At 51.0% G+C, this 23,964-nt stretch overlaps 8 protein-coding genes across 8 annotated transcripts; 6 read left to right on the top strand and 2 right to left on the bottom strand.

Annotated features, from left to right (window-relative positions):
- Positions 1-674: 674 nt before the first annotated feature.
- ASPSYDRAFT_51723 (CAAX prenyl protease RCE1) lies at positions 675-2,401 on the top strand. Its single transcript, XM_040848345.1, has 4 exons — positions 675-903; positions 968-1,008; positions 1,218-1,598; positions 1,653-2,401. Exons 1-4 carry the CDS (start codon positions 846-848, stop codon positions 2,181-2,183), a joined length of 1,011 nt encoding a protein of 336 aa, XP_040696413.1. The 5' UTR covers positions 675-845; the 3' UTR covers positions 2,184-2,401.
- Positions 2,402-2,841: 440 nt separating this feature from the next.
- Positions 2,842-3,757, top strand: ASPSYDRAFT_164181 (sucrase/ferredoxin-like domain-containing protein; the record flags this gene model as incomplete). The annotated part of the gene is made up of 2 exons (XM_040843237.1): positions 2,842-2,988; positions 3,053-3,757. The coding sequence occupies 2 exons, from the start codon at positions 2,842-2,844 to the stop codon at positions 3,755-3,757; spliced, it is 852 nt and encodes a 283-aa protein (XP_040696412.1).
- Positions 3,758-4,229: 472 nt separating this feature from the next.
- On the top strand, positions 4,230-7,287 carry ASPSYDRAFT_164265 (leucine--tRNA ligase NAM2; the record flags this gene model as incomplete). Its single annotated transcript, XM_040843245.1, has 2 exons — positions 4,230-4,760; positions 4,849-7,287. The coding sequence occupies 2 exons, from the start codon at positions 4,230-4,232 to the stop codon at positions 7,285-7,287; spliced, it is 2,970 nt and encodes a 989-aa protein (XP_040696411.1).
- A 1,670-nt stretch (positions 7,288-8,957) lies between these two features.
- Positions 8,958-10,388, top strand: fdh (formate dehydrogenase (NAD+) FDH1; the record flags this gene model as incomplete). The annotated part of the gene is made up of 4 exons (XM_040843244.1): positions 8,958-9,149; positions 9,213-9,388; positions 9,447-9,991; positions 10,048-10,388. The coding sequence occupies 4 exons, from the start codon at positions 8,958-8,960 to the stop codon at positions 10,386-10,388; spliced, it is 1,254 nt and encodes a 417-aa protein (XP_040696410.1).
- A 434-nt stretch (positions 10,389-10,822) lies between these two features.
- On the bottom strand, positions 10,823-11,363 carry ASPSYDRAFT_37126 (uncharacterized protein; the record flags this gene model as incomplete). Its single annotated transcript, XM_040845503.1, has 2 exons — positions 10,823-11,251; positions 11,337-11,363. 2 exons carry the CDS (start codon positions 11,361-11,363, stop codon positions 10,823-10,825), a joined length of 456 nt encoding a protein of 151 aa, XP_040696409.1.
- A 685-nt stretch (positions 11,364-12,048) lies between these two features.
- Positions 12,049-17,469, top strand: ASPSYDRAFT_164384 (formin sepA; the record flags this gene model as incomplete). The annotated part of the gene is made up of 2 exons (XM_040843255.1): positions 12,049-16,644; positions 16,708-17,469. 2 exons carry the CDS (start codon positions 12,049-12,051, stop codon positions 17,467-17,469), a joined length of 5,358 nt encoding a protein of 1,785 aa, XP_040696408.1.
- Positions 17,470-18,179: 710 nt separating this feature from the next.
- On the top strand, positions 18,180-20,053 carry ASPSYDRAFT_164048 (tRNA modification GTPase; the record flags this gene model as incomplete). Its single annotated transcript, XM_040843221.1, has 2 exons — positions 18,180-18,440; positions 18,515-20,053. 2 exons carry the CDS (start codon positions 18,180-18,182, stop codon positions 20,051-20,053), a joined length of 1,800 nt encoding a protein of 599 aa, XP_040696407.1.
- Positions 20,054-20,446: 393 nt separating this feature from the next.
- On the bottom strand, positions 20,447-23,850 carry ASPSYDRAFT_164373 (ankyrin repeat protein; the record flags this gene model as incomplete). The annotated part of the gene is made up of 2 exons (XM_040843252.1): positions 20,447-23,336; positions 23,411-23,850. The coding sequence occupies 2 exons, from the start codon at positions 23,848-23,850 to the stop codon at positions 20,447-20,449; spliced, it is 3,330 nt and encodes a 1,109-aa protein (XP_040696406.1).
- Between the last annotated feature and the right edge of the window lie 114 nt (positions 23,851-23,964).

Below are 23,964 nucleotides of genomic sequence, written 5' to 3'. Positions count from 1 at the left end.
TGACAGGTCGCAATGGTGGGGTTCACGAACCTGCCAGTGGGCATGCTCTGATGCTGAGCAACAAGTTCAGGAGCCCGAAGCCCCGAACAGCAGCTCCAGGCTCCAGGCTCTCGATCCACATGTCGTGGCTGAGTGCGCTAAGAACGGGCTCAAAATCCAACGACCTCATTGGCGTCAACGCGAGGGAAATTGGCCCTGACGATCCAATAACAGCCCAGTGTCAGGGAGAAACACGTTTAAAGTCGAGAAATCATGCAGGCTCAACCATTGAAAAGCATCGCGGAACAGAAGGATTACTCCAAAACTGCCAACTCATCTTGAGTGGGCTCGGTGGAGTGTTTGGTTTGGTGCCTGAGGGTGATCGCATCATCCTTCTCATGAGAAAGAAAATACCAAGCCATGTCATCGAAAAGTCATTCAGAACTTGATGAAGATTTCACCGTCGATCATCAGAAATCAGACATAACTGTAAATCAGAGTATAAGATTCATGAGGCTTACCAGTGATCCGGAAGTGCGGTGATAGTATTTCCGACTGTCGTCCAGACTCGTCGTTCGAGCCCGGTCGATAATTTCAGTTGGAGATGGCGGCCTTCTTGATGCCTCAATATTCAGGCATTCAGTCGCGCGTTCTTCCCTTTGTTCTGTTTCTTCTCACCTTAACAATAGGAGGATGTTCTTGGGTGTCGGGTTCATTCAACACACCTAGAAGTCTACATAAATTCTTTAATATCCTAACTCCCGATGTCGCCATCGTCTTTTGGTAGTTAATATCCTATTTCCAACCCCCGTGTCTGAGCCCCTATTTTGTCCTTCTCCGAGCACTGATTTCTGAGAGACGCGGACATGGCGCCGGTTACTAGCCTCCTCGCTCACCTCAGGAGTCTGTATTCGCCAGAAGAGGGTAAGCCGTTTGCATGCTTCCGAGTATCACCAACTGTTTCACGTTTACTAACCGTTCGGTCTAGATAAGCCGGCTATTTCGGCCCATGCAGCAGCTGGCATTTCGGTATGTTCTCTTGGCCCGCAGGCATTGCCCAGCGCTTCTATAAAAATAGCACCACTATGATCCCCCCTAGAAATGAGAACTCAAGGATGAGAACTCAAGGAAAGGGGCTGGCTACCTGTGAACTCGGCACCCAATGCCCCTCTTTCTGACTCCCGAGCCACACTGGACAGCATTCCACTTATCGACCAACTGCTGATCCCTTTTGCTAGATCTGTCTGACCCTGATTTACGTGCTCCCTTTTTATATCTCACCAACAACGCGACCGTCCGCCACTCTTAGCCGTGATGCTCCGTCGGTGATCAGAGCCCGGATTCGGGCTGTAACGCTGTCTTGTATCGTTTGCAGCTTGGCTGTGCTATGTCTCATTGTTACTAAAGATGACTGCTCTGTCATCGATGCCCTGAGGCTCCTGGGTTGGTGGCCCGTCAGCTTCACGGACGTCTTCCGTAGCTTAGTCTTGACAGCCATACTATTCACTGGGCCACTTTTCGAGCGCGGAATTGCTGAGGGGGAATGGAGGAGCTGGTTCAAGAAAGCTCGGATCTCCGAAACGCTGGGTGGCTGGATTGGATGGAGGAATTATGTCGCTGTGGGTATCGCCCATCTATACTACATGTCCAGTCGGACTAACAAGAAGATGCAGGGTCCCATTACAGAGGAGATCATGTTCCGATCAGCCATAATACCTCTACATCTTCTTGCTCGGGTTAGCCCAGGACGTATCGTTTGGATAGCTCCGTTGTATTTTGGTGTCGCCCACGTGCACCATTTCTATGAGTTTAGGTTGACGCATCCGGATACTTCAATCATCGCCGCGGCGCTTCGCTCTGTTTTTCAATTCGGATTCACGACAGTGTTTGGCTGGTATGCCACTTTCGTCTATCTTCGAACGGGTTCTCTTATTGCTGTCATCATTATCCATACCTTTTGCAACTGGTGCGGGCTTCCTCGCCTATGGGGAAGGGTTGAAGGGGCAGTCCCAATAGGGCCTACCCTCAGTCGAGGAAAGGAAGATTCTGACAGGAGCCCAGAGTACTCCTATGACCAACTCGGTATTGGATGGAGCGTCGCATATTATGTCCTACTTGTCTTTGGGGCTATTGGGTTCTGTTGCGCATTGTGGCCGTTGACAGAGTCTATACACGCTTTGGCAAATTTTGCCAGTTCGCGATAATTATCGCGACCGTGTCCTTTCTCTTTGGGCTTATCCGTCTCATCTCGCCGTCCCATGGAAACGTGGAGTGGGATTCCCGCCTCGCAGACCATTTGTACAAACATGCTTGACGATATCTACATGATACACAAATAAATGCACTTGAGTTTAATGGTTTTACGCCCACTCTCCAATCTGTAAACTCCAGGTATCGATAGTTTTCAATCTTTTTCCGCGTGTAATATGAAGTATATGCTTATCGCAATCTCTTATCTCCGGCTCGGCCTCGGACGGGAAACCCCGAAGACAATTTTCCCTACATCATAACTTGCCAGTCAGCACAAGCTAAAACCTTCCCTCTGAAAGCGCAAATACGTCCACCATAATAACAGTGTATTGCCAAAATATCGATACTTTAATTTATAGAATGAGACTACGAGTGATGGACTGGCGAACTTCCGCCATACGACAAACTACAACCGGATCAACAAGAACGAAAGCCGCGACCCGATGTTTATCGAGCTCCAGCTTCCTTTCAATGCCACGGCGAATCCCCTTGGATATCCCGCCACCGTTTCCTGTTACCAAAAAATGTCCTGAACCGAAGTGCTCGTGCCCTCCGACACCATCTATGCCCGAGGGGCAACCGCTCGATTACGACCACCCGCTGAACGGGACAATGGCAGCCTACGCTCAACAAATAGTCATATGCACGGCACAAAGGGATTGGACAAGCCGCATTGAAAATGACGGGAAAGATCAAGGTTGGGGAGAGCTTGTGAGAGGTTTAAAGGGTTTGATGGGCCGCGGTGGTCCATACGCCGATGTAAGTCGCAACCATGCTTCGCACACCAACCAATGCGCCAGCTGATCTCTGTTTCGCTTCGTAGCCTTTTAACAACGTTTTGGTCTCAAATTCTTCATTGCCCCCTTCGCAGATGGGATCTACTTCTACCAGTGCAGCCTCGGCCTTCCTTTTCCCTAGCTTTAAATACTTCCCTTTCATACCTACCAGTGTTGGGGACTCACGAAATCGAGAAGCCGACCTTTCAACCTTTGTGCAAGCATTCCTTCTCCCCACAAAACTCAGCCCGATGACAGAGAGTCTCCCCGAACCGCGACATAGCGATTTACTCCGAAAGCCTGAATTGGTATCCAAGTTCCCCGGCGCTGTGGATCTACATCATTCACCCGTTATCTTGATTTGCGGTCACGGCGGCCGCGATATGCGATGTGGAATAATGGCGCCTGTTCTAGAAGAGCAATTTCGGAAGGTCTTGGAATCAAAAGGAATATTCACTCAGGCAAAGTGTGGCCGTGATAGTATTGACAGTCCGGATCGTGCTCATGTCGGGCTGATCAGTCACGTCGGTGGACATAAATACGCCGGGAACGTAATCGTATATATTCCCAAAAGCATGAAATACGAGAACTCGTCCGCTCCCCACCCGCTGGCCGGTAAGGGTATTTGGTATGGACGCATTGAACCCAAGCACGTTGAGGGGGTCGTGGAGGAAACTGTCTTAGGAGGCAAGGTGGTTTCAGACCATTTTAGAGGCGGAATAGATCACGATGGAAGCATTCTTCGGTTATAGAATCAATATTAGACATATCTCAAATTTCATGCCGGTTTTGGTTGCTTCATCGTTCTACATTATATATAATTTCTCTCGTACGGCCGGTACGAACCATCGAGCAGATTATTTCTGGAATAAGATCACAAAACTTTTTTAGGATAGTAATTATCTTTGAAACGGTTATCTCGTGTAAGTTCGCATTCGTCGTCCACTATCCGTACTCCCTATTGAAATAGTGCTCGTATCTCCAAAGCTTTGAAATCCATCGGTCGAGAGTCGAGAGTCGAGAACTCGGACTCTGCGGGAAAGCTTACCACACTAGTCCCGATTGAGCCTAAGCTCATTTAACTTTAAAACATCATAGTCCCAAGGTCGTGATCAACCCATCGAGCAATTTGTTTTATTTCGCTGTGATTCAGCCGTGTGCTTTCCCGAGCGCGAGCCACGGCGTAGTTCAAACAGACAATGACAGCATGAGCACGCGAAAATCATGCAACACATTATCCGTTTCCGATTGACCCCTGCCCGGGCGGCATTCGCGCCCCGGGCACTGAAGTCTTGCGCATCAACTCTTCAGCCTCCTCCGGGCTGCTCCCGCCGCGCCCTGGCGACTGCAACTGCGACCGCAACCTCCAAGTCGAAAAAGCTCGATCTATTGGCCATAGATAATAAGTGGAAGGCGATATGGCAAGAAGACGGGGCCACCATTGGTACTGGCAATACTGTTGCAGGGACGGCTGATGGGAAGCCCAAGTCGTATATACTCTCGATGTTTCCCTATCCTTCCGGGACATTGCATATGGGTCATTTGCGTGTATATACGATATCAGATGTGCTAGCGCGATTCTATCGGATGCGTGGGCATGACGTTTTGCATCCGATGGGGTGGGATGCCTTTGGGTTGCCCGCGGAGAATGCAGCGATTGAGCGTGGCGTGTCTCCTGCGGGATGGACGACGGATAATATTGCTAGGATGAAGGAGCAGTTACAGAGTATCTCCACTTCGTTTAATTGGGACCGGGTATGTTTATGGGCTTTGAAAGACGATGTTTTTACATTGAAGGAAGATCACCCGCTAATAAAGGCCGATTTTCGTTGAGACTTGACAGGAACTCACAACTTGCTCGCCGGAATTCTACGAACATACCCAACGGATATTCTTGATGCTATATGAAAAGGGCCTTGCATATCAGGCTGAGGCGATGGTTAACTATGACCCTGTCGACAAGACAGTGTTGGCGAATGAACAGGTTGACGCCGACGGATATTCTTGGCGGTCTGGTGCGAAAGTCGAGAAGAAGATGCTGAAACAGTGGTTTTTCCGCATTACGGAATTCAAGGAACAACTGTTGGAGGATCTCGACTCTCTTGCCGGTGGTTGGCCTGAGCGAGTACTGTCAATGCAACGGAATTGGTTAGGGAAATCGCACGGTGCGAAGATCAACTTTCCACTTGTTGTCGAGGGTGATGATGGAAAGAATTTCGATATCACCGTCTTCACTACGAGGCCAGACACCCTCTACGGAGCAGAATACCTCGCGCTTGCGCTTGATCATCCCATCGTCTTAGATGCAGCCAAGAAAGATGCAGCTCTGCAAAAGTTCTTGGATGAGGCAGCGATGCTACCGGTGGACTCTAAAGTTGGATATAAGTTAGAGAACGTCAGCGTTACGAATCCCCTACATGTAATTGACAAAGAAAGCCCACATCTCGCTCGTCGGCTGCCGGTGTATGTAGCACCATACGTTCTTAGCGATTATGGAGAGGGCGCAGTTATGGGAGTGCCCGGCCATGATTCCCGAGACTTCTTGTTTTTCAAGGAAAACGCAAATCCCAGCTCGATTCCTGTCATTTTGAGAGCAGAGCAGGCGTCTGCCACGGGGACCAATCCGGATGCAAGTGAGATCCCTATCGACGAGGCGAAGCCTTTCACACAAGAAGGGTTTTTAACCACACGTTGCGGGAAATACCACGGTCTTCATTCGCGCGAAGCCGGGAATATGATCACCACAGACCTCAAGGCTACTGGTCGCGCTGACTTTGTTGAACAATGGAGGTTACGGGATTGGCTGATCAGCCGCCAGCGTTATTGGGGAACCCCGATCCCTATAATTCACTGCAACGATTGCGGACCTCAGCCTGTTCCAGTTGGCGACCTTCCGGTGAAGTTACCCGAGTTAGAGGGCAGCTGGCTGAAAGAAAACCGGGGTAACCCTCTTGAGACTTCCGAAGAGTGGATTTCTACCAATTGCCCGAGCTGCGGAGGTCAAGCAAGACGCGATACAGACACCATGGACACCTTTGTCGACTCCTCGTGGTACTACCTTCGTTTCTTAGATTCTGCGAATGAGCAGCAGCCCTTTTCTCCCTCAGTGGCGCGACCAGTCGACGTCTACATTGGAGGTGTTGAGCATGCAATTCTGCACCTGCTCTATGCTCGCTTCATTTACAAATTTCTGTCTCAATCGAATCTCTTCCCGGAGATTGCTCGCATTGGTGACTTGGCGGTGCCGCCCGAGCCCTTCAAGACCCTTCTTTCCCAAGGGATGGTTCATGGCAAGACGTACACAGAGCCGTCTACCGGCCGCTTCTTACTTCCCACTGAACTTGACCTTTCGAATCCGGATAAGCCTGTTATTAAAGAAACCGGTGTCACGCCCAATATGTCGTTCGAGAAAATGTCGAAGAGCAAACACAACGGCGTGGACCCGACGACGTGCGTCTCAAAGTATGGTGCTGATGCCACTCGCGCGCATGTACTTTTCTCGGCCCCTGTCAGTGAGGTTTTAGAATGGGACGAGGCAAAGATCGTGGGTATCGAGCGCTGGTTTAGCCGACTCTGGAAGCTCGTGGTGGACACTGAACAGAACCTAAACTCATCCTCGTATAGGGTGCAACAAAAAGACGTATTAGCAGGCCCTGGCCCCGCTGAGAGCCTGGAACCCTTGCATAATTTGAGCGACGGTGATGCTGAGGCCATACTTTCTAGCCACCGAGCTGTTTGCTCTGTGACAAACTGCATTGAGACGAATCCCTATGGGCTCAACACTGTCATCTCTGACTTGACGAAACTCACCAACTCACTCTTATCTTCGACTGCTGCCTCCCCGCGTATCCTTTATCTCTCCGTATCTTCCCTACTACGCCTCCTGGCGCCTGTGGCTCCAGCATTGTCATCCGAATGTTGGGAAATCCTCCATTCATCCATTGTTGTAGAGAAGCCTCACTCTGAGTCGAAACTTCCCCCAATCTTCGACTGCCCGTGGCCAACACCTCCATTAACCACAGAACAAGCTGATACTTTATCAGCGCGAGGAGGACAGGTCGTGGCGGTTCAGATTAATGGCAAGCTGCGATTCACTGTCACAATTCCAAGGATGCTTTCACCAACAACGACGGATTCCGGTGTCACGGAGCAGGACTATATCATGACGCGCATTTTGGAAACCGAAGAAGGTCGTCTCTGGTTACGGGAAAGGAACGACTGGGAGAAACGGAGAAGAGTCATTGTAGTCAAAGGCGGAAAGTTGGTGAACATTGTATTTTAGGTAGGACATTTCTCGCTGCATCTAGACCTGTTTACATTAGATCTTGCTATTACCATACATGATACCTTGAGAATCAACCCCCGTTTTCATGCAACAATGATCGCGTCGTCCATGCGACGAGACCTCTCTCCGGTGTTTCTCGCGAATTCCTCGGAAATTGTGAAGGAGTGGAATTGGGGTAATTTCAACTTGTCACCAAACACCGTGGACACCGGATGATTTAGCTGGATATGAATATGGAGAGGCCGACCGTATGAGGAGTGGTGGAGCCTCCGAGCCTCGCAATGGAGCCTTTCCCCTCATGCAGCAACGCAACCTTGGGGGTTGTGAGGCCGCGACGCACTCTTTTGGAATCAAAACAACGTCAGCTCGGACAAAATACGGCATTGACTCGGTATCCGGGAATAGATCCCAGGTCATGTATGTCCATCCCCGTCCGTCGCTTTAAATTCGGCGCAGGTTTCGGCGCAAGTGTGGATAGGTTGCAGCTATTGTTAGCCTGGGTGACCCCTCAGTACTGAATTGGAACATCCTCCTCCTCATTAATGTAATCAATAGTTACATCTTGTTGCGAGGCGTACGTAAATAGTAGATATGAACTGAATAATACGTCACGAGGCCATCTTGGCTGAAAAGTAGAATATTAATGTCCGCTTCAGGAAGCCTTGGTAATTGACACTAAGAACAGCAGGGCTGCAAGGACCGATTATGGTATTAATGTACTGTAGGCATCAGCTGTGGAATTCTCGCATTCCCCTTTCCCATACAGTAGTGCTGCCTCTTTTGCCATTGGGATCGCCGACTTGGAATTTGACTGAAGGGTGGGGGATGCGATGAGGGGCAGACGGAAGCCCCGCACTAGCGATCACCCCTCATGAGGGGAAGAGTCCAATCAGGGAATCATGCCAGACAGCCTTGATGAGTGCAAACCGTTCAGGAGGTGCAGCTGAGGCTGGGCTGAGCGAAGGAACAAATGGAAAAAACGTCCGACGGCGTCTGTATGAAGCTAAAGCGTCCTCAGGGTCAAAGCTCCAAGCAATAGCCTCGTGTCCGCCTATGGAAGCTCCCCCTCACTGTACGTAACTGCATGCGGGGACCCTCCAATGCGGCCGCGAATTCCTGATCCATGGGCACCCGTCCGTCCCGTTTCCCGGGGAGGTTACACACGATCGATGTCTTGCTTCTCAGGCGATCAACCAGTGGGAGTCTGCTCCACGAGAACTGGCCACCCTGGACCTGCCCTCTCCGCTCACGGACACCCGGATGGAAATTCGATTGCTGTGTGGATTCACGATGGAGGGGAAGGAAGTTGCGAAATCGCTGCTAGAGGAGACCCAGCCATGTCTATATATTTGGCGATATTTCCCGCCTGAATGCATGCTTTCTCTCCCATCATCTCCTCATACTCCAAACAGCCTCTCTGTAACCGGATCTGGTAAGACTCTCAGTCCTATCTCCTCTCGCCCTTCTTTGCCCATCTTGCATGGTCTCCACCTTGGAATCTCATCCCCGCTTGACTGAGTATGCTCGTCAGGACTGGGTCTAGGTCCATGGATCAGTGTCACCTCCGACCACAAAGTATAAAGCAGCTGGCTGACCTCGCCCTTTAAGCATCCTCACGTTTCTCATCTCAAAAAGCTTCTAAGCAATTCTATTGTTGAACTCTCAAAATGGTATTTATCCGTTCTTTTTCCCGTCAGCTTGGACGGCCCGTTTCGAGCCTTCTTTCACCCAATGTGCTGAGCAGGCCTGCGCTCCGCAGCCGCTTCGGTGCCCCGTCATTGGGTGGCCGTACTCCTGGTGCACGTACGCTAACTGCCTCTGCGAACCTACAGGGCAAGGTTCTAATGGTTCTATATGATGTAAGTCGCGCCCAACATAATATTTCTTGTCCACGAATTTAGCAGTCTTTGACAAAGCATTAGGGTGGCTCCCACGCCAGAGACCAACCTGGTCTCCTCGGAACCACGGAGAATGAGCTCGGTATCAGGAAGTGGCTCGAAGACCAGGGCCACACCGTTGTGACCACCTCCGACAAGGACAGCGAGAACTCGACTTTCGACAAGGAGCTTGTTGATGCCGAGGTTATCATCACCACTCCGTTAGTAGCGTCCTTGGACATATTGGTATCGCTTTACCAGCTAACCAGCTGTATACAGCTTCCACCCTGGATACCTCACTGCTGAGCGCCTGGCTAAGGCTAAGAATCTCAAGCTCGCTGTCACTGCTGGTATCGGATCCGACCATGTTGACCTCAATGCTGCCAACAAGACCAACGGTGGTATTACTGTTGCTGAAGTCACTGGCTCCAACGTCGTCTCTGTTGCCGAACACGTCATCATGACAATCCTCCTCCTAGTCCGCAACTTCGTTCCCTCACACGACCAGATCCGCAACGGCGACTGGAACGTTGCCGCTGTCGCTAAGAACGAATTCGATCTTGAAGACAAGGTTGTTGGAACCGTCGGTGTTGGCCGTATTGGTGAGCGTGTGCTCCGCCGCCTGAAGCCCTTCGACTGCAAGGAGCTCCTCTACTACGACTACCAGCCACTGAGCGCTGAGGCCGAAAAGGCCATTGGCGCTCGCCGTGTCGAGTCTCTCGAGGAAATGGTTTCTCAGTGTGACGTTGTCACCATCAACTGTCCTCTCCACGAGAAGACCCGCGGACTGTTCAACAAGGAACTCATTTCCAAGATGAAGCCTGGTAAGTCCTTAAAATTGGATAGCATCCCAGAATAACGATACTGACTTCATTCAAAGGTGCTTGGCTCGTCAACACTGCCCGTGGTGCTATCGTTGTCAAGGAGGATGTTGCCGAGGCTCTCAAGTCCGGCCACCTCCGTGGCTACGGTGGTGACGTCTGGTTCCCTCAGCCTGCCCCCAAGGACCACCCTCTCCGCTACGCTGAGCACCCCTGGGGTGGCGGTAACGCAACGGTTCCTCACATGTCTGGTACCTCCATCGACGCTCAGATTCGCTACGCCAACGGTGTCAAGTCCATTTTGGACAGCTACTACTCCGGCCGCTTCGATTACAAGCCTGAGGACCTGATTGTCCACGCCGGTGACTACGCCACCAAGTCGTACGGTCAGCGCAAGTAGGTTTGAATGGGGGACAATGAGATGAGATGATGAAAATAATTTTTCGGCGCATTTTTTCTGGTCTGCAACCCCCAATAAGGGTGGTTGGTATATTTCTCAGTACTGTTGAAGTTATGATACCTGAAATGAAATAAATACTTCAAACTCCAGGGAGCCTTCTTATTCGTGCGAGATATAGTACCGTCCGGATACCATTGTATCATTTGTTAACTGGCTATCTAGCTTTTGACATGATGTACAGGAACAATCGCCAGCAAACTAGCCCAATCAGCCTGTAATAAGCATGTAGTGGATGGTGAGAACAAATAAATAATGTAATGAATTGAAATTGATATGCCGCTCAACTCGAAACGCCTGATTTGACCCATTTATATATAAAGTACCTATATACAGATACAATTGTCGTTGCCGGTTGCGAGGACTACAAGGCCGCATCATCGATGGGACGCTCGCCCTCTCCAATTGTCCCGGTTCACTTCGTCATCACTATCGTCCATGAAGCCTTCTTCGAGCTCACGGCTCAGTCTTCCTTCGTCTTCAGCAATTGTACTTCGTCGTTGCTCCAGTGCCTCGCGATGCGCGGAGTCCACGTTCATCCCTACCATGATTTCTCCTTCCTCATCGAGGATGCTGATATTATCATTCGCATCTGAGATGTGTGCATGTTGCCGCCAAGTCGACGGAAGGAATCGACGCATAATGGCGTCTGCTATCCGTTCCCACAGAGAGGATGTATGTGCTGTTATAGTTTCTAGCGGTAGATATTGGGAGTATCGCTGGTGGTAGCGGCGGAAGAAGGGAACAATGAGGAAGGAGATGAGAAGATATAAGGTTAGCGAAATCACGGCGGGAATGAGGAGAGTCTGGTTAAAACAAAGTTAGCTTTGTTCCGTGGTATGGGTGAAATGTTGCCCGAGAAGGTAAATATTAAGGGGATGCCTGCCGCACCTTTGCGAGACTGGATGCAGAGCCCATTTTGACTTGGGCACCTGCAAATTTGCAGTTCCGCTTGCTTTGCGCGAAAATCAATCAACAAGCTAGCACAGACGTTACCGGTCTTCAGTAGTCTTCATGGCCACTGCGAGCTTCACCACTGAGGCGCAAGGCAATGGAGGTTGCCCGATCTCCAGCACTCACGCTCTTCACGTGATGGTGGGCTTAGCGGCGGCCGCTTGTGTGACAGTTGACACCCTAGGCATAAATATCATGTGACCTTCCGCCCCTGTGTGGTTCTAGAGCGGCGCACCCCCCCTATAACACAGACAATCCGATCGCTATTTAATCAGAACGTCGGTTTCAGCGCAGGAGAGAGATAAGGGGTGCTGCTCAGGCTGACTGAAGCCATCCTCACTAATACACGCTCTTGGCAATTCTCCGGATGTCTAGAGAAGGAGGAAGGTGACGGACTACCGGTAGTGTCTCTCCCCTCTCGTTCTAACTGCGGAGCGGCGAGACTAGTGCAAATCAGTCAGGAGTGCAAAGCAACCTAACATCCTATTGTTAGTTATCACTCGCTTGAAGTTTGATGTCACCCCCTTTATGCGAAGTCCTGGATTGTCTGGGTATTGTCGACTGAATAACGAAAAGACGAAACTTGATTCTTTGTCTAGCGGACGACGCTCATGCTGCGCTCTGCAACACTTCAGCGACGCACGTCAAAATGCCAACGACCACATCCGCCTCTGATAAATCGAGACAAACATCAGCGGGCAAGTCTTTCTTTGGAAGGAAGCTACACAAGGAGAAGCCAGCGGAGGATCGGTACGATGCCCATGGGAGTTGGGAGAGCCTCGCCCCTCCGTCAAGTGCCGCCGGTTCTCGTTCATCGCGATATTCGAAGCGGTCGTCAGTTCAATCTGTGGATTTTGGCAACGATATAGACCCCTCTTTTCTTACGACGCCAGGTGGCGTAATTACCTCGATACCCTTTGATAGCTTGTCAACCGATACCAAGTCGCCAATTCCTGTCGATTCCATTTCTAAGGCTGAAACTTCACCGCGAAAGGAGCCTTCACCGGGACATTTAGCAAAATTACCAGGCGATTTTCACCAGTACCCGGCGTGGAACCCGACTGATATGAAACAACAATATTCACACCCGACGGGCCCCCGGCCACCGCCACACGCTGCTGGTGTAGCGATGAGCTCAAGTTCTACCGGAGATCGGGGTGCACGATATCAACAGTGGGGGAGGCCTGGAAGCTCTGCAGCTAATACTGGGTTTAGTCACCACTCATTGTCAACGGTGGATTCCTCCACAAACTCTCGCATGTCCATTGACCAAACCAGTGTCCACTCTTCACATTCATCAAACACTAGAGGTTCAAGTTACATCTCAACAGACGGTTCTTCGCGTACACTCGGGCCCCAGCATACGGCGGATCGGAATACCTATTTTGGCGTTGCAAACCCCAGCCGTGGATCGAGCTCTCAATCCGCTATACCACCGGCGCAACCTAGGGCAGCGCACAGTACAGAACAATATCTCACTAGGCCAAGAGATGATCGCATTGTGGATCAACTGTTCTTCGAATTGATGCAGAAGCGGGGCTGGCAAAATCTCCCTGAGCAAGCTAGACGGCAAATGATGGCATATCCGGCATCGAAGAAATGGACATTGGTTCACCAAGACCGCTTGACGGAACTACAAGGGGAGCAGAAGCGCAAACAAAATGCGCGCCAGACTCACGGATATGATGGCCCACCAGGGATTCTGGAACGAGCAGACGAGGAGGGGAGCCCGGAGTGGTATGTGAAGAAAGTAATGGACGACACGATAACATCGAAACAGCTGGCAAGCTTGAGTGTCAGTCTGCGAACACAGCCGATCAGCTGGGTGAAAGCGTTCGTTGAGGCGCAGGGCCAAATCGCTTTGACGAACGTACTTGTAAAGATCAACCGCAAGAAAGTTACAGGCCCCGTCCCTGCACCCCCATCTGGCGACAAGGATTTGGACCGCGAGTACGATATCGTCAAATGTTTGAAAGCGCTGATGAACAACAAATATGGCGCGGATGACGCCCTTGCCCATCAACAAATCATTGTGGCACTGATCAGCTCGTTGCTCTCCCCCCGCTTGAATACAAGGAAACTCGTGAGCGAGGTTCTCACATTTCTTTGTCACTGGGCGGATGGACAGGGCCATGAGAGAGTCCTGCAAGCTCTGGACCATGTTAAAAACCACCAGGGTGAAACCGGCCGCTTTGATGCCTGGATGCGTATCGTCGAAGTAACGATAGATGGCCGTGGAAAGATGGGTAGCCTGGTCGGTGCGAGCGAAGAGTATCGCAGTGGTGGTGTCGGAATGGAGAATCTTCTCATGGAATATGCAGTCTCTAGCATGATCCTTATCAACATGCTGGTGGATGCACCGGAGCATGACTTGCAGCTACGATGCCATATCCGAGCGCAATTCATATCATGCGGCATTAAACGCCTTTTGACGAAGATGGAGGGCTTTCAATACGAAGTCATTGATAAACAGATCGAGCATTTCCGGGAGAATGAAGCCATCGATTACGAGGATCTTCTGCAACGGGAGGGCGGCAGTACAAAGGATAGTATCGAAGGAGAAGTAAAGGATATGACGGACCCGCTCCAGATCACAGATGCTATCGCATCTCGTATCAATGGAACAAGGTCTCATGACTACTTCCTTTCTGCCTTGCAGCATCTGCTTCTGATCCGGGAGAATTCTGGGGAGGACGGTCTCAGGATGTACCAACTTGTGGACGCTATGCTCAGTTACGTTGCCATGGACAGGAGACTACCGGATCTTGACCTGCGACAGGGGTTGACGTTCACTGTGCAAAGTTTGCTAGATCGACTCCATACAGATGCAGAGGCTAGGCAAGCTTACGATGAAAACCTGGAAGCTCGACAAATTGCGGAGGCTGCAATTGCTGAACGTGATGAGATGAAGGCACAGGTTGAGCTAGGTGCGGATGGGCTGGTTAAAAAGTTGCAGAAGCAGATTGAGGAGCAGACCGGCATCATCGAGCTCCAGAGCAGGCAAAACGAGATGATTAAGGCTGAGCTCGCAGATGTTCAGAGGCTTCGTGCTCAGGAGTTACAAAGAAATGAGCTGGAGACCCGGGAGCTTTACCTCATGCTCCGAGATGCTCAAGATATTGCTGCGTCAAATGCAAAGAAAGCCAACCTAGAGAATGCTGAAGTTGATCCAGCTCAGATGAATGGTATTCTAGACCGGGAGAAGCTACTGGGGCGGCTGGAGAAGCAGCTTGAGAGGACGAAGACTCAGTTCAAGCTGGAAGGCAAGGTCTGGGGTCAGCACGGGCCATCAGACCGACTACGTGAACTCCGCGAGCAAATGGATGGTGATGCTGGGCCTAATGAAGATTTTGAGGAGCAGGCTCGCCTGAATCTCAGCATGAACCCGGTGGGATCAGTGTATCGAAAGAGGACCTACATCCAGGGCGTGGAGGATACACCCACCGAGGAGGAAGGTCAAAATGATGAAGACGTTGTTTATGAACAGGCGCGGATTGTGGATGTTCACCGGCCGCGCATGAATCCAGAACAAGCAACTGGCCTTCTCGGCGAAATCGCTGCTAAAGTTCCAAAGATCGATGCTGACAATGAGACGCAAGGCCCCAAGCCGACTGATCCTAGACAGCCAGCAGCAGAAGGAGGAGCAGAAGCGGTCACCAAGACCGAGGAAGCGCCGGAAGACGAAAAGAACGCCCAGGGTGAAGGTGCCGTACCACCCCCTCCTCCGCCACCTCCCCCACCAGGTGTCTCCGGAGCAGCCCCCCCTCCGCCGCCGCCGCCTCCACCCCCTCCACCAGGCCTGCCTGGGGCAGCTCCTCCGCCGCCGCCGCCTCCTCCTCCTCCTCCTCCGCCTCCAGGATCAGGGGCAGCCTTCCCTCCTCCTCCGCCGCCGCCGCCTCCACCTGGCGGTGTCGGTATCCCTCCCCCACCGCCGCCACCCCCTGGTGTGTTTGGTGCACCACCTCCACCACCCCCACCTGGTACAGTAATTGGGGGTTGGAGAGCAAACTACTTGGCTTCACAAGGCGTTCCATCTCATGCCATGCCTGTCATGTCATCCATTAGACCCAAGAAGAAGCTTAAGGCCCTCCACTGGGACAAGGTCGACGCACCACAGGTTACAGTATGGGCAACGCACGCAAACAAGCCCGAGGATAAGGAGGAGAAATACGTGGAACTGGCTAAAAAAGGTGTACTGGATGAAGTAGAACGACTATTCATGGCCAAGGAGACCAAGATTTTCGGAGGGGGTGTGGCAACCAAGCAGCGGAAGGACAAGAAACAAATCATCTCCAATGACTTGTCCAAGAATTTCCAGATCGCCCTGTCCAAATTCTCCCAGTACCCTGCCGAAGACGTTGTCAAGAGAATTATCCACTGTGACACCGAAATGCTGGATAACATGGTTGTTATGGAATTCTTACAGCGGGAAGAACTGTGCACAATTCCCGAGAATGTATCGAAACTCATGGCGCCGTATAGCAAAGACTGGACAGGACCTGATGCTGCCAGCTCTGAACGAGAACAGGACCCCAACGAACTCACCCGCGAAGATCAAATTTACCTTTATACTTCATTCGAACTGAACCACTACTGGAAGGCAAGAATGCGCGCACTTTCCTTGACCCGCTCTTTCGAGCAGGATTATGAGCATATCTCTGCGAAACTTAAAGAGGTTGTTCGAGTTAGCGAATCGTTAAGAGACTCTGTCTCCTTAATGAACGTCCTCGGCTTAATTCTAGATATTGGTAACTTTATGAACGACGCCAACAAACAGGCTCAGGGTTTCAAATTGAGCTCTTTGGCTCGCCTGGGAATGGTCAAAGACGACAAGAACGAGACCACGTTTGCTGATCTTGTCGAACGTATTGTTCGGAACCAGTATCCGGAATGGGAAGACTTCACTGATGAAATCGGCGGCGTTATTGGCCTTCAGAAGCTCAATGTTGACCAGCTACGGACGGATGCGAAGAAGTACATCGACAACATCAAGAATGTGCAGGCAAGCTTGGATGCAGGAAATCTCAGCGATCCGAAGAAGTTTCACCCTCAAGATCGTGTCAGCCAGATTACTCAACGCAGTATGAAGGATGCCAGGCGAAAAGCGGAGCAATTGCAGCTTTATCTGGAAGACATGGTCAAATCCTATGATGATATCATGGTCTTCTACGGTGAGGATAACACCGACGATGGTGCTCGGCGCGACTTCTTTGCGAAATTGGCCGCGTTCTTACAAGAGTGGAAGGTAGGTCGCTACAGATGCAGTTTTTTGACCCTTTTATGTAACTCTGCTAACTGTAATTTGCAGAAATCTAAGGAGAAGAACATGACTCTGGAGGAAGTTAGGAAACGCACCGAAGCGTCTCTGGCTCGCAAACGCATTAATGCTGGCCTTGCGAATAGTGCAGGTGTGGGTGGAACTGGAGACTCTCCAGCCTCTCCAGCTACGAGCGGAGCCATGGATTCACTCTTGGAGAAGTTACGTGCCGCTGCCCCTCAGGCCAAGGATCAGCGTGACCGTCGTCGCCGCGCCAGACTGAAGGAACGTCATCAGGTTCGAGTTGCGTCAGGGCAGAAGATACCTGATTTTGAAGAGACCGAAGGCCAGGATAACGGCGCAGATGGGGAGAATGGCGGTACTTCTGATCCGAATGCCACCGAAACCGACCCCTTGAGTCCTCCAATTCAGGAATCTGAAGGAACTGGGGCCACGGAAAGCGAGGACGTCGCGGACCGCGCAGCAAGCATGCTGCAAGGACTGAGAGATAATACTGACCCCGAACGCACACGGAGACGGCGAGAAAGTGCAGAGGAGGAACGCAGAAAGCGTCGACTAAGGAGGCGTAACGGAGCAACTAGTGGTAGTAAGGACAGCACTGATACCACAACACCTTTGTCGCCTGTAACCGAACCGACTTCAACCTCCTTTGATGAGCCCACGGATCCAGACAATCTGGCTCTTTCGAGTCCACCAAATGGGGAAAATCCAACGTCGAATCCTCCAACTATTGTTTTATCATCGAATGCTTCAGATACGCCTGATGATGAGAATCGCCCTTCGTCGAGTTAGCTAAACAGCACCGCGGAGAACGCGACGATGTTGACACCACGTACCGACCCTACTACAAATTTCGCTTCCTAATATAATGTTTGATAGACCATCTGATGTCGTCTCGGAGAACTCATTATTACCTATGTTATGTATAATATTTCTTCGGTTCGTCGTCCCCGACTCTTCACTCTTTCCTTTTTCATTTCCTTTCTGTTTGTCGTCTTATACTAGCCAGCGTGACGGGACCAGGTCTGATGTTATGATCATCTTTTCCTCCTCTCATTACACCTCCTGCATCTTCCTGCGATATCTGTTTTACACCCTTACTTTCAAGAGTACATTTTTGGCTGCATCCCTGAGCATTTCCTTTATTGTTTTATTTTTTCTGAGACGACAGTTCCTGTACATATTCTGCTTCGTGCTGAGCCGGTTGTCTGGTCTATTGGTCATCTTGGTCAAAAATTGAGCGTACGGTTCTGCCATTCGACACGCAGGCGTGACGAAATAACTGAATTATCCTGATCCTATATCACCATAGTACATTTGCGTGGGGGGTTGTTCTTGGGTTTTGCCTGCGTCGTGGACAGAGGAACTCACGTGACGCGGAGTTTGCATCTTTTCCGACGCACCTCCGAGATGTAGAACAAAATTCACCCTTCATTCCTTCAACTGTTATCAATTCTTTTTCCTTTAAACCCACATTTCCAACATTTTAATAATTTCCGTGCATGCGGACGCATCTCTTTCGACACGTGCGATGCGTTGCTACTCCCATTCGCTCGCCGTGGAATCGACTCTGGGGTAGAGCGCATATATTCCGCCATGCCCTGAATACCCTTATACCGTCTCTCCCGCACATTCGATCATTGTCGGCGACGCCACCAAATTTGCGGATCCATGAGGGTGACTCCACCATATACGCTCTCTCTACGGCTCCTGGTCGAGCTGCGATTGCTGTAGTCAGAGTTTCAGGACCGGCCTGTGTCTCGGTAGGGAGAATTGCACTTCGCCTCTAGGAATGAAAAGTAACATGAGCTGACTTCTCCTTGATCACTTATTCTAGGTTTATCAAGCGCTCTGCCCTAAAGCACCACTACCACGGCCCCGCGTGGCGGCGGTTCGCACCCTTTACGATCCGACTTCGAACAATCTACCCAGCCAAGCGGGAGTCTTAGATGCTGGTGCTTTGGTGTTATATTTTCCTGGGCCTAAAACCGTCACTGGAGAGGATGTACTGGAGTTCCAACTTCACGGAGGACCAGCAATTGTCCGATCCGTCCTGGCAGCTATCGCGGGTTCTGGCGGGAGTGACCACCTTGTGCGGTACGCAGAGCCAGGCGAATTTACACGACGAGCGTTTATGAACGACCGGCTTGGACTGCCGCAGATTGAGGCGTTGGGCGACACACTAGCGGCGGATACGGAACAGCAGCGGCGTCTGGCTGTACGTGGTGCGAGTGATGCGTTGTCGAAACGGTATGAACAGTGGCGCCAGCAGTTACTTTATGCACGTGGGGAACTTGAGGCATTAATTGATTTTTCGGAGGACCAGCACTTTGATGAGTCCTCTGACGAGTTAATCTCATCGGTGGCGACGCAGGTGCGGGCCCTCAGTCGACAGATTGGACTGCATATCCAAAACGCGTCAAAGGGTGAGTTGATGCGTAGTGGGATTAAAGTTGCCCTTCTTGGAGCCCCGAATGCAGGTAAAAGCTCTATTCTGAACCGGATTGTCGGGCGAGAGGCGGCTATTGTCAGTACGGAAGAAGGCACTACCAGGGATATTGTGGATGTTGGAATCGACCTGGGCGGTTGGTATTGCAAATTGGGAGACATGGCAGGGATTCGATCGGAGCCCAGTGGCGAACCGGGAGATGTTTCGTTCATGATTGGCGCTATTGAAAAAGAAGGTATTCGGCGGGCTCGTGCGCGAGCCTTAGAATCCGATGTGGTCGTCGTGGTTATCTCTGTGGAAGATGGACTCAAGAAAGGCGCACCGTATCGACTTGCTGTAGAGCCGGACGTCGTCGATGCGGCCAACGAGTGTGTGCGTGCGGGTAAGCATATCATCGTGGCCATCAATAAATGTGACCGATTGCCACCACTGGAGCGAAGCGAGTTTGCTCAAGCGCCCCATGAGCTAGCTCTGCAAGTGAGCCAACTCTTCCCCAAAATTCCGATGAAACGCCTCTTCGCCATCTCGTGTCTCGAGGGCTCAGATACACTAGAGCAGTCGGAGACAAGCACCTGGCCGTCCTTCCTACAGGGTCTAATCTCAACGTTCGAAGAAATGGCTACTCCACATGGGGTAGATGGAGATGCAAATGGACAATACGATCGTACTTACTGGGAAGACTCCCTAGGAGTGAGTCATCGGCAGAGTACCAATCTTCAAATATGCCAACAAAGTCTAGATGATTTTCTCGCCGAGGCCACTTCATCGTCACACGGAATGTCCGATTTGGAGGTGGACATCGTGGTGGCCGCGGAGCATCTTCGCTATGGCGCCGAAGCTCTCGCCTCAATTACGGGAAAGGGTGAAAGCGGCGATGTCGAGGATGTGCTGGGCGTGGTTTTCGAGAAATTTTGCGTTGGGAAGTAACTGCACGGTTTTGTAATAGATATCCTCTTGAGCATAGCATAACGAGTCCGGTCTTTTTTTGCATGATACCCAAATTTAGTGGTTTGAACAGCTCTCTATAAAGCTCACAGCAGTAACAAAGAGTAAACATGTAGTCTACGCAAGTTTAGCAAGGTGTAGTTAAGGTTCGCATGCAAAGCAGCTGTGAGGATTACTGTACGCATCATCCTTCTAGGGCTTCCACTTCAGGAAAGCCGTTTAATGGCCCAGTGAGTCTTAGCGCTATAGGTGCATGATAGGAGGAACGGCTTAGATCGGCCTTGATGACAATAACTATTGACAAACGGCGGTACTTTATTCTATGGGTATATGTTGGATATTCAAATGGATATAGAACGAGGAGAGACGGAGAGATTATGCTGGAAGCTCAGCTATATCCCTCGGTTTAAGCTCGGCGGCACCTTCTGAGGCAGTAGAAAATGAGGCTATCGAATCCGAATCCGAATCGCGTCCTGACACCAAATTAAAAGTCGGTGGCTGTACTCTGTTATCGCTCCGGTTCTCCAGGCCTTCAGTGCGAGAAGGAGGCCCTTGAATAGCTGAGGTGGATCTCTCGTCGATTATGGACACCGGGGTGTCGATGAAGCGCTCTCTGAGCAGGTCCCCGTTTCTGAATAGTCTGTCAGGTTGGATAGCCTGTTCACGGACAGGGGACGGATGACTCAACGGCGGCCTTGAGGGGTTCGGCGACTGCTGAGGCTCCCAAAAGAAAGGCACTTGTTGGTTGTGCTCAGAATGCAATTCTGGGTCTCGCTCCAATGCTGTTCTCAGCGTTGGAAGTGAAAGCGCTTGTTCTTCACTGTTGGGTGGTCGATGCATGTGTTCCGGTGTCTGAGATCGGCTAACGGGCAATCCTTGTTCTAATGACCCCGGGAGCTCTTGAGCAGAGTCGGCTCTGGCCTCCCTCTGCGGATTCATCGCCGCAGGTGGTGTGAAATGCGCTAATCCAGCTCCTCCGTTCCCTGCAACATTGCTCTGAGTCACTCGGTGCATTTCTGGTACATATGGAGAGGCATTTGGGATCGCTGTATTCGGCGCAAAAGACTCCGGTTGATGCCGTGCTCGGTGTAGCAAACCCAGCACCCCTCTTTTGCGCTTCTCTGATATGCCTTCAGCTGGAGAAAACCCCATAGCATACAGTTGAGGTTTTGAGTTTAAGGTACCTGGCGCTAAACCAGCCAGAGTTCGGGGTAGGAGGAGCTCGAGAACACGCGGATTGCCATGATATGCCGCATGTTGGTATGGATACCAGTCTTGTTCGTCCTGTTTTGTCACAGACGCGCCGCGCTCTAGAAGAAGACAAACGACTGGGAGGTGTCCTCCAGCTGCAGCAAGACACAAAGGAGAATCCTCTCGGCCCCATGTATCTGGTGGAAGGTGTACGGGTGATCCGCGGTTGAGTAGGTTCTGAACGGCAGCAGCATGACCGGCCCGGCTTGCTGCTCCAAGCGCCCGGTACCCTAAAGAGTCCCGAGCCTCCATATTGGCGCCTTTGTCACAGAGTAGGTTTAGGAGCCCCATTGAGCCTTGGATAGCTGCAATATGCACAGGGCGCCTATGAAGTTGTGTCTCTATCGGAGCCTCGATGTCAGCACTTGACAAGAGTAATAATTTTGTAATTTCGACACTATTAGCAAGACATGCGTAATGAAGTGCCGTGAGTCCAGCCTGGCATTTTACCTCTAAAGGTATATGCTTTCGAAGAAGAAGCTCCACGACGGCAAATTGCGAATTCATACATGCCGAATGAAACGCTGTTCGGCTTGTGGAATCCACAGTAGTCAGGCTGCTTTTCCTACTACTCAGTATCTCCACGATTTCCGTATGCCCATTATATGCAGCCCAATGTAGCGCAGTCAGGCCAGCATCGTCAACACATCGACTAGAAGCTTTTTTCTTTAAAAGCAACTTGGTCGCCGAAAGCCCACCAGCAGCAGCGGCGCAAATGAGTGGTGTTTTCATGTCGCAGCCAGGGATATCAATATTCACTTTGTTGTTCAGGAGGGTTTCTATTATCCTAACGTGGCCTTCCTCGCAAGCATAATGTAGCGCTGTCATCATCGCAGCGTCTTTAGCTTCTAGATCGGCATCTCCACTGACCAGAAGCTCAACAATAGCTTCATCACCCAGTTTGGCTGCTATGTGGAGAGCAGTCATCTGGGCGTCTGCGCGTGCATTAACCTTCACATTGGAAAGAAGAAGTAATTCTGTAGCTTCTGCTTCACCTCTTTCAGCTGCAGTCCAGAGAGCCGTGCGTCCTTTAGAGTCCCGTGCTTCAACGTCTGTACCTTTCGAAAGGAGGAGTAGCTCGAGGACCCTGCAGTGGCCACGCGAAGCTGCAAGATGTAGGGCTGTTGATCCCGACTTATCGACCGCATCTAGACGTGCATTCTTGCGGATTAAGAGGTCCACTACTGCCTCATTTCCACAATGTGCTGCAACAAGAAGTGCGGTTCGACGGGTTTGAAGGTGTCTTGATTCTAAGTTACATCCCCTTTCAATCAGTTTCTCGACGTCAGACCATGAGCTCGTTTGAGCTGTTATAACAATGAGAGGAGCACTTGCTCCATCTGCGGTCCCCAGATCAATGCTGGTGTTGATATCTCTGTCGTGTGTGCGGCGCCGAGTATGTACCGGCCTGTCCGTCGGGCTTCGCGTCGGGGTTTGCGGGGATGATTTTGATCTCTTGCTTGATTGACTGAGTCGCCGAAACACAGATTGTATTGCTCCACGTGCCGACCCTAAATTTCTATTGTGTAAAGGAGTGTTGGCTGAGTCGGACTTGGACCGCCGTGTAAGGTTTGAAGCCGGTGTCCTGGTGGTAGGGCTCAATGCCAGGCTATTGCTGTGACTAATCGTTGGACTAATTGCACCTGAAGGGTGGTTAGGCAATACAATACTCCCCATCCGAGATACTGTTGCGTTAGTCGTTGCTCCACTGCCATAACCCTCGTCGGTCGTTTGGCTCGGATTGTCAATATTTGTGATCATTGACGTTTCCGGTCTCGGGTATGTATGTTGTGGCACATGTTGGTATGCCAAAGTGGAAGCCAGAGTGCTATCAAAATCGAAGACAGTGTCGCCCGTCGTTGATGCACGCTGGCTCAAGCTGGAAGAGGTGCCGGCTCGAGAGCCCGCATACCGGGTTGAGGAGCGAAGCGTTGCGGCGTCGTCGGCAACTCTCCCTATAATGCGTCGGCTTTCTGTTTTACGCAGGAGTTCAACTTCATCTGCAAATGATTGGCTGAACTCATAACATCTCTAGTCAATTCCCTTGGCCATGCCAGAAATGAGCATTAAGTGATCGATGTAACGTACCATTGACAGGCTTGCACTAGCAGTTGCAGCGCAATAACCTGGGCCTGAAGCCGCTCCTGATGCCCTCTCATTATATCTTCTCTCCATACAACTCTCATACGAAGTCGGAATCCGATCCCATTGTCACTCGCTGATGCGCCCTGCGTCAAAACTCGAACCTCTTCGACGAGGGCGCCCATGACAATCTGACAACCCTCGAGCGAAACTTCCAAGCTCGATTTGTACTCTGCTGGGGACTCACGGAGTCTGACCCTTGTCCAATTCTCCAATTGTGTGATCGCTGCCCCGATTGTTCTCACTTGTTGTTCGAGCGCCCCAATTGTAAGGTCGGCATGTTGGTATTTCTCACGGAGACTAGCCAGGCCAGCAAGCGTTTCGGTGATAATTTGCCCAACCTGGAGAGCTCCAGAAATCAACCCGAATGCGGAGATAGGGTCCATGATTGGAGCGGTTGCGTAGGGACCATGATCTCCTCCTCGGTTGTTAAGTAGAGCACCTGGGCAGGGTAGGGGTGGGTTGATGGGCTAACTAAAGAAAAGAGAGGAGGTCTCAGC

Source organism: Aspergillus sydowii, assembly GCF_001890705.1.
Source record: "Aspergillus sydowii CBS 593.65 unplaced genomic scaffold ASPSYscaffold_19, whole genome shotgun sequence".
NCBI lineage: Eukaryota > Fungi > Ascomycota > Eurotiomycetes > Eurotiales > Aspergillaceae > Aspergillus > Aspergillus sydowii.
Note: the sequence above shows the minus strand (reverse complement) of the source record. Positions and strands in the feature narration are given on the sequence as shown.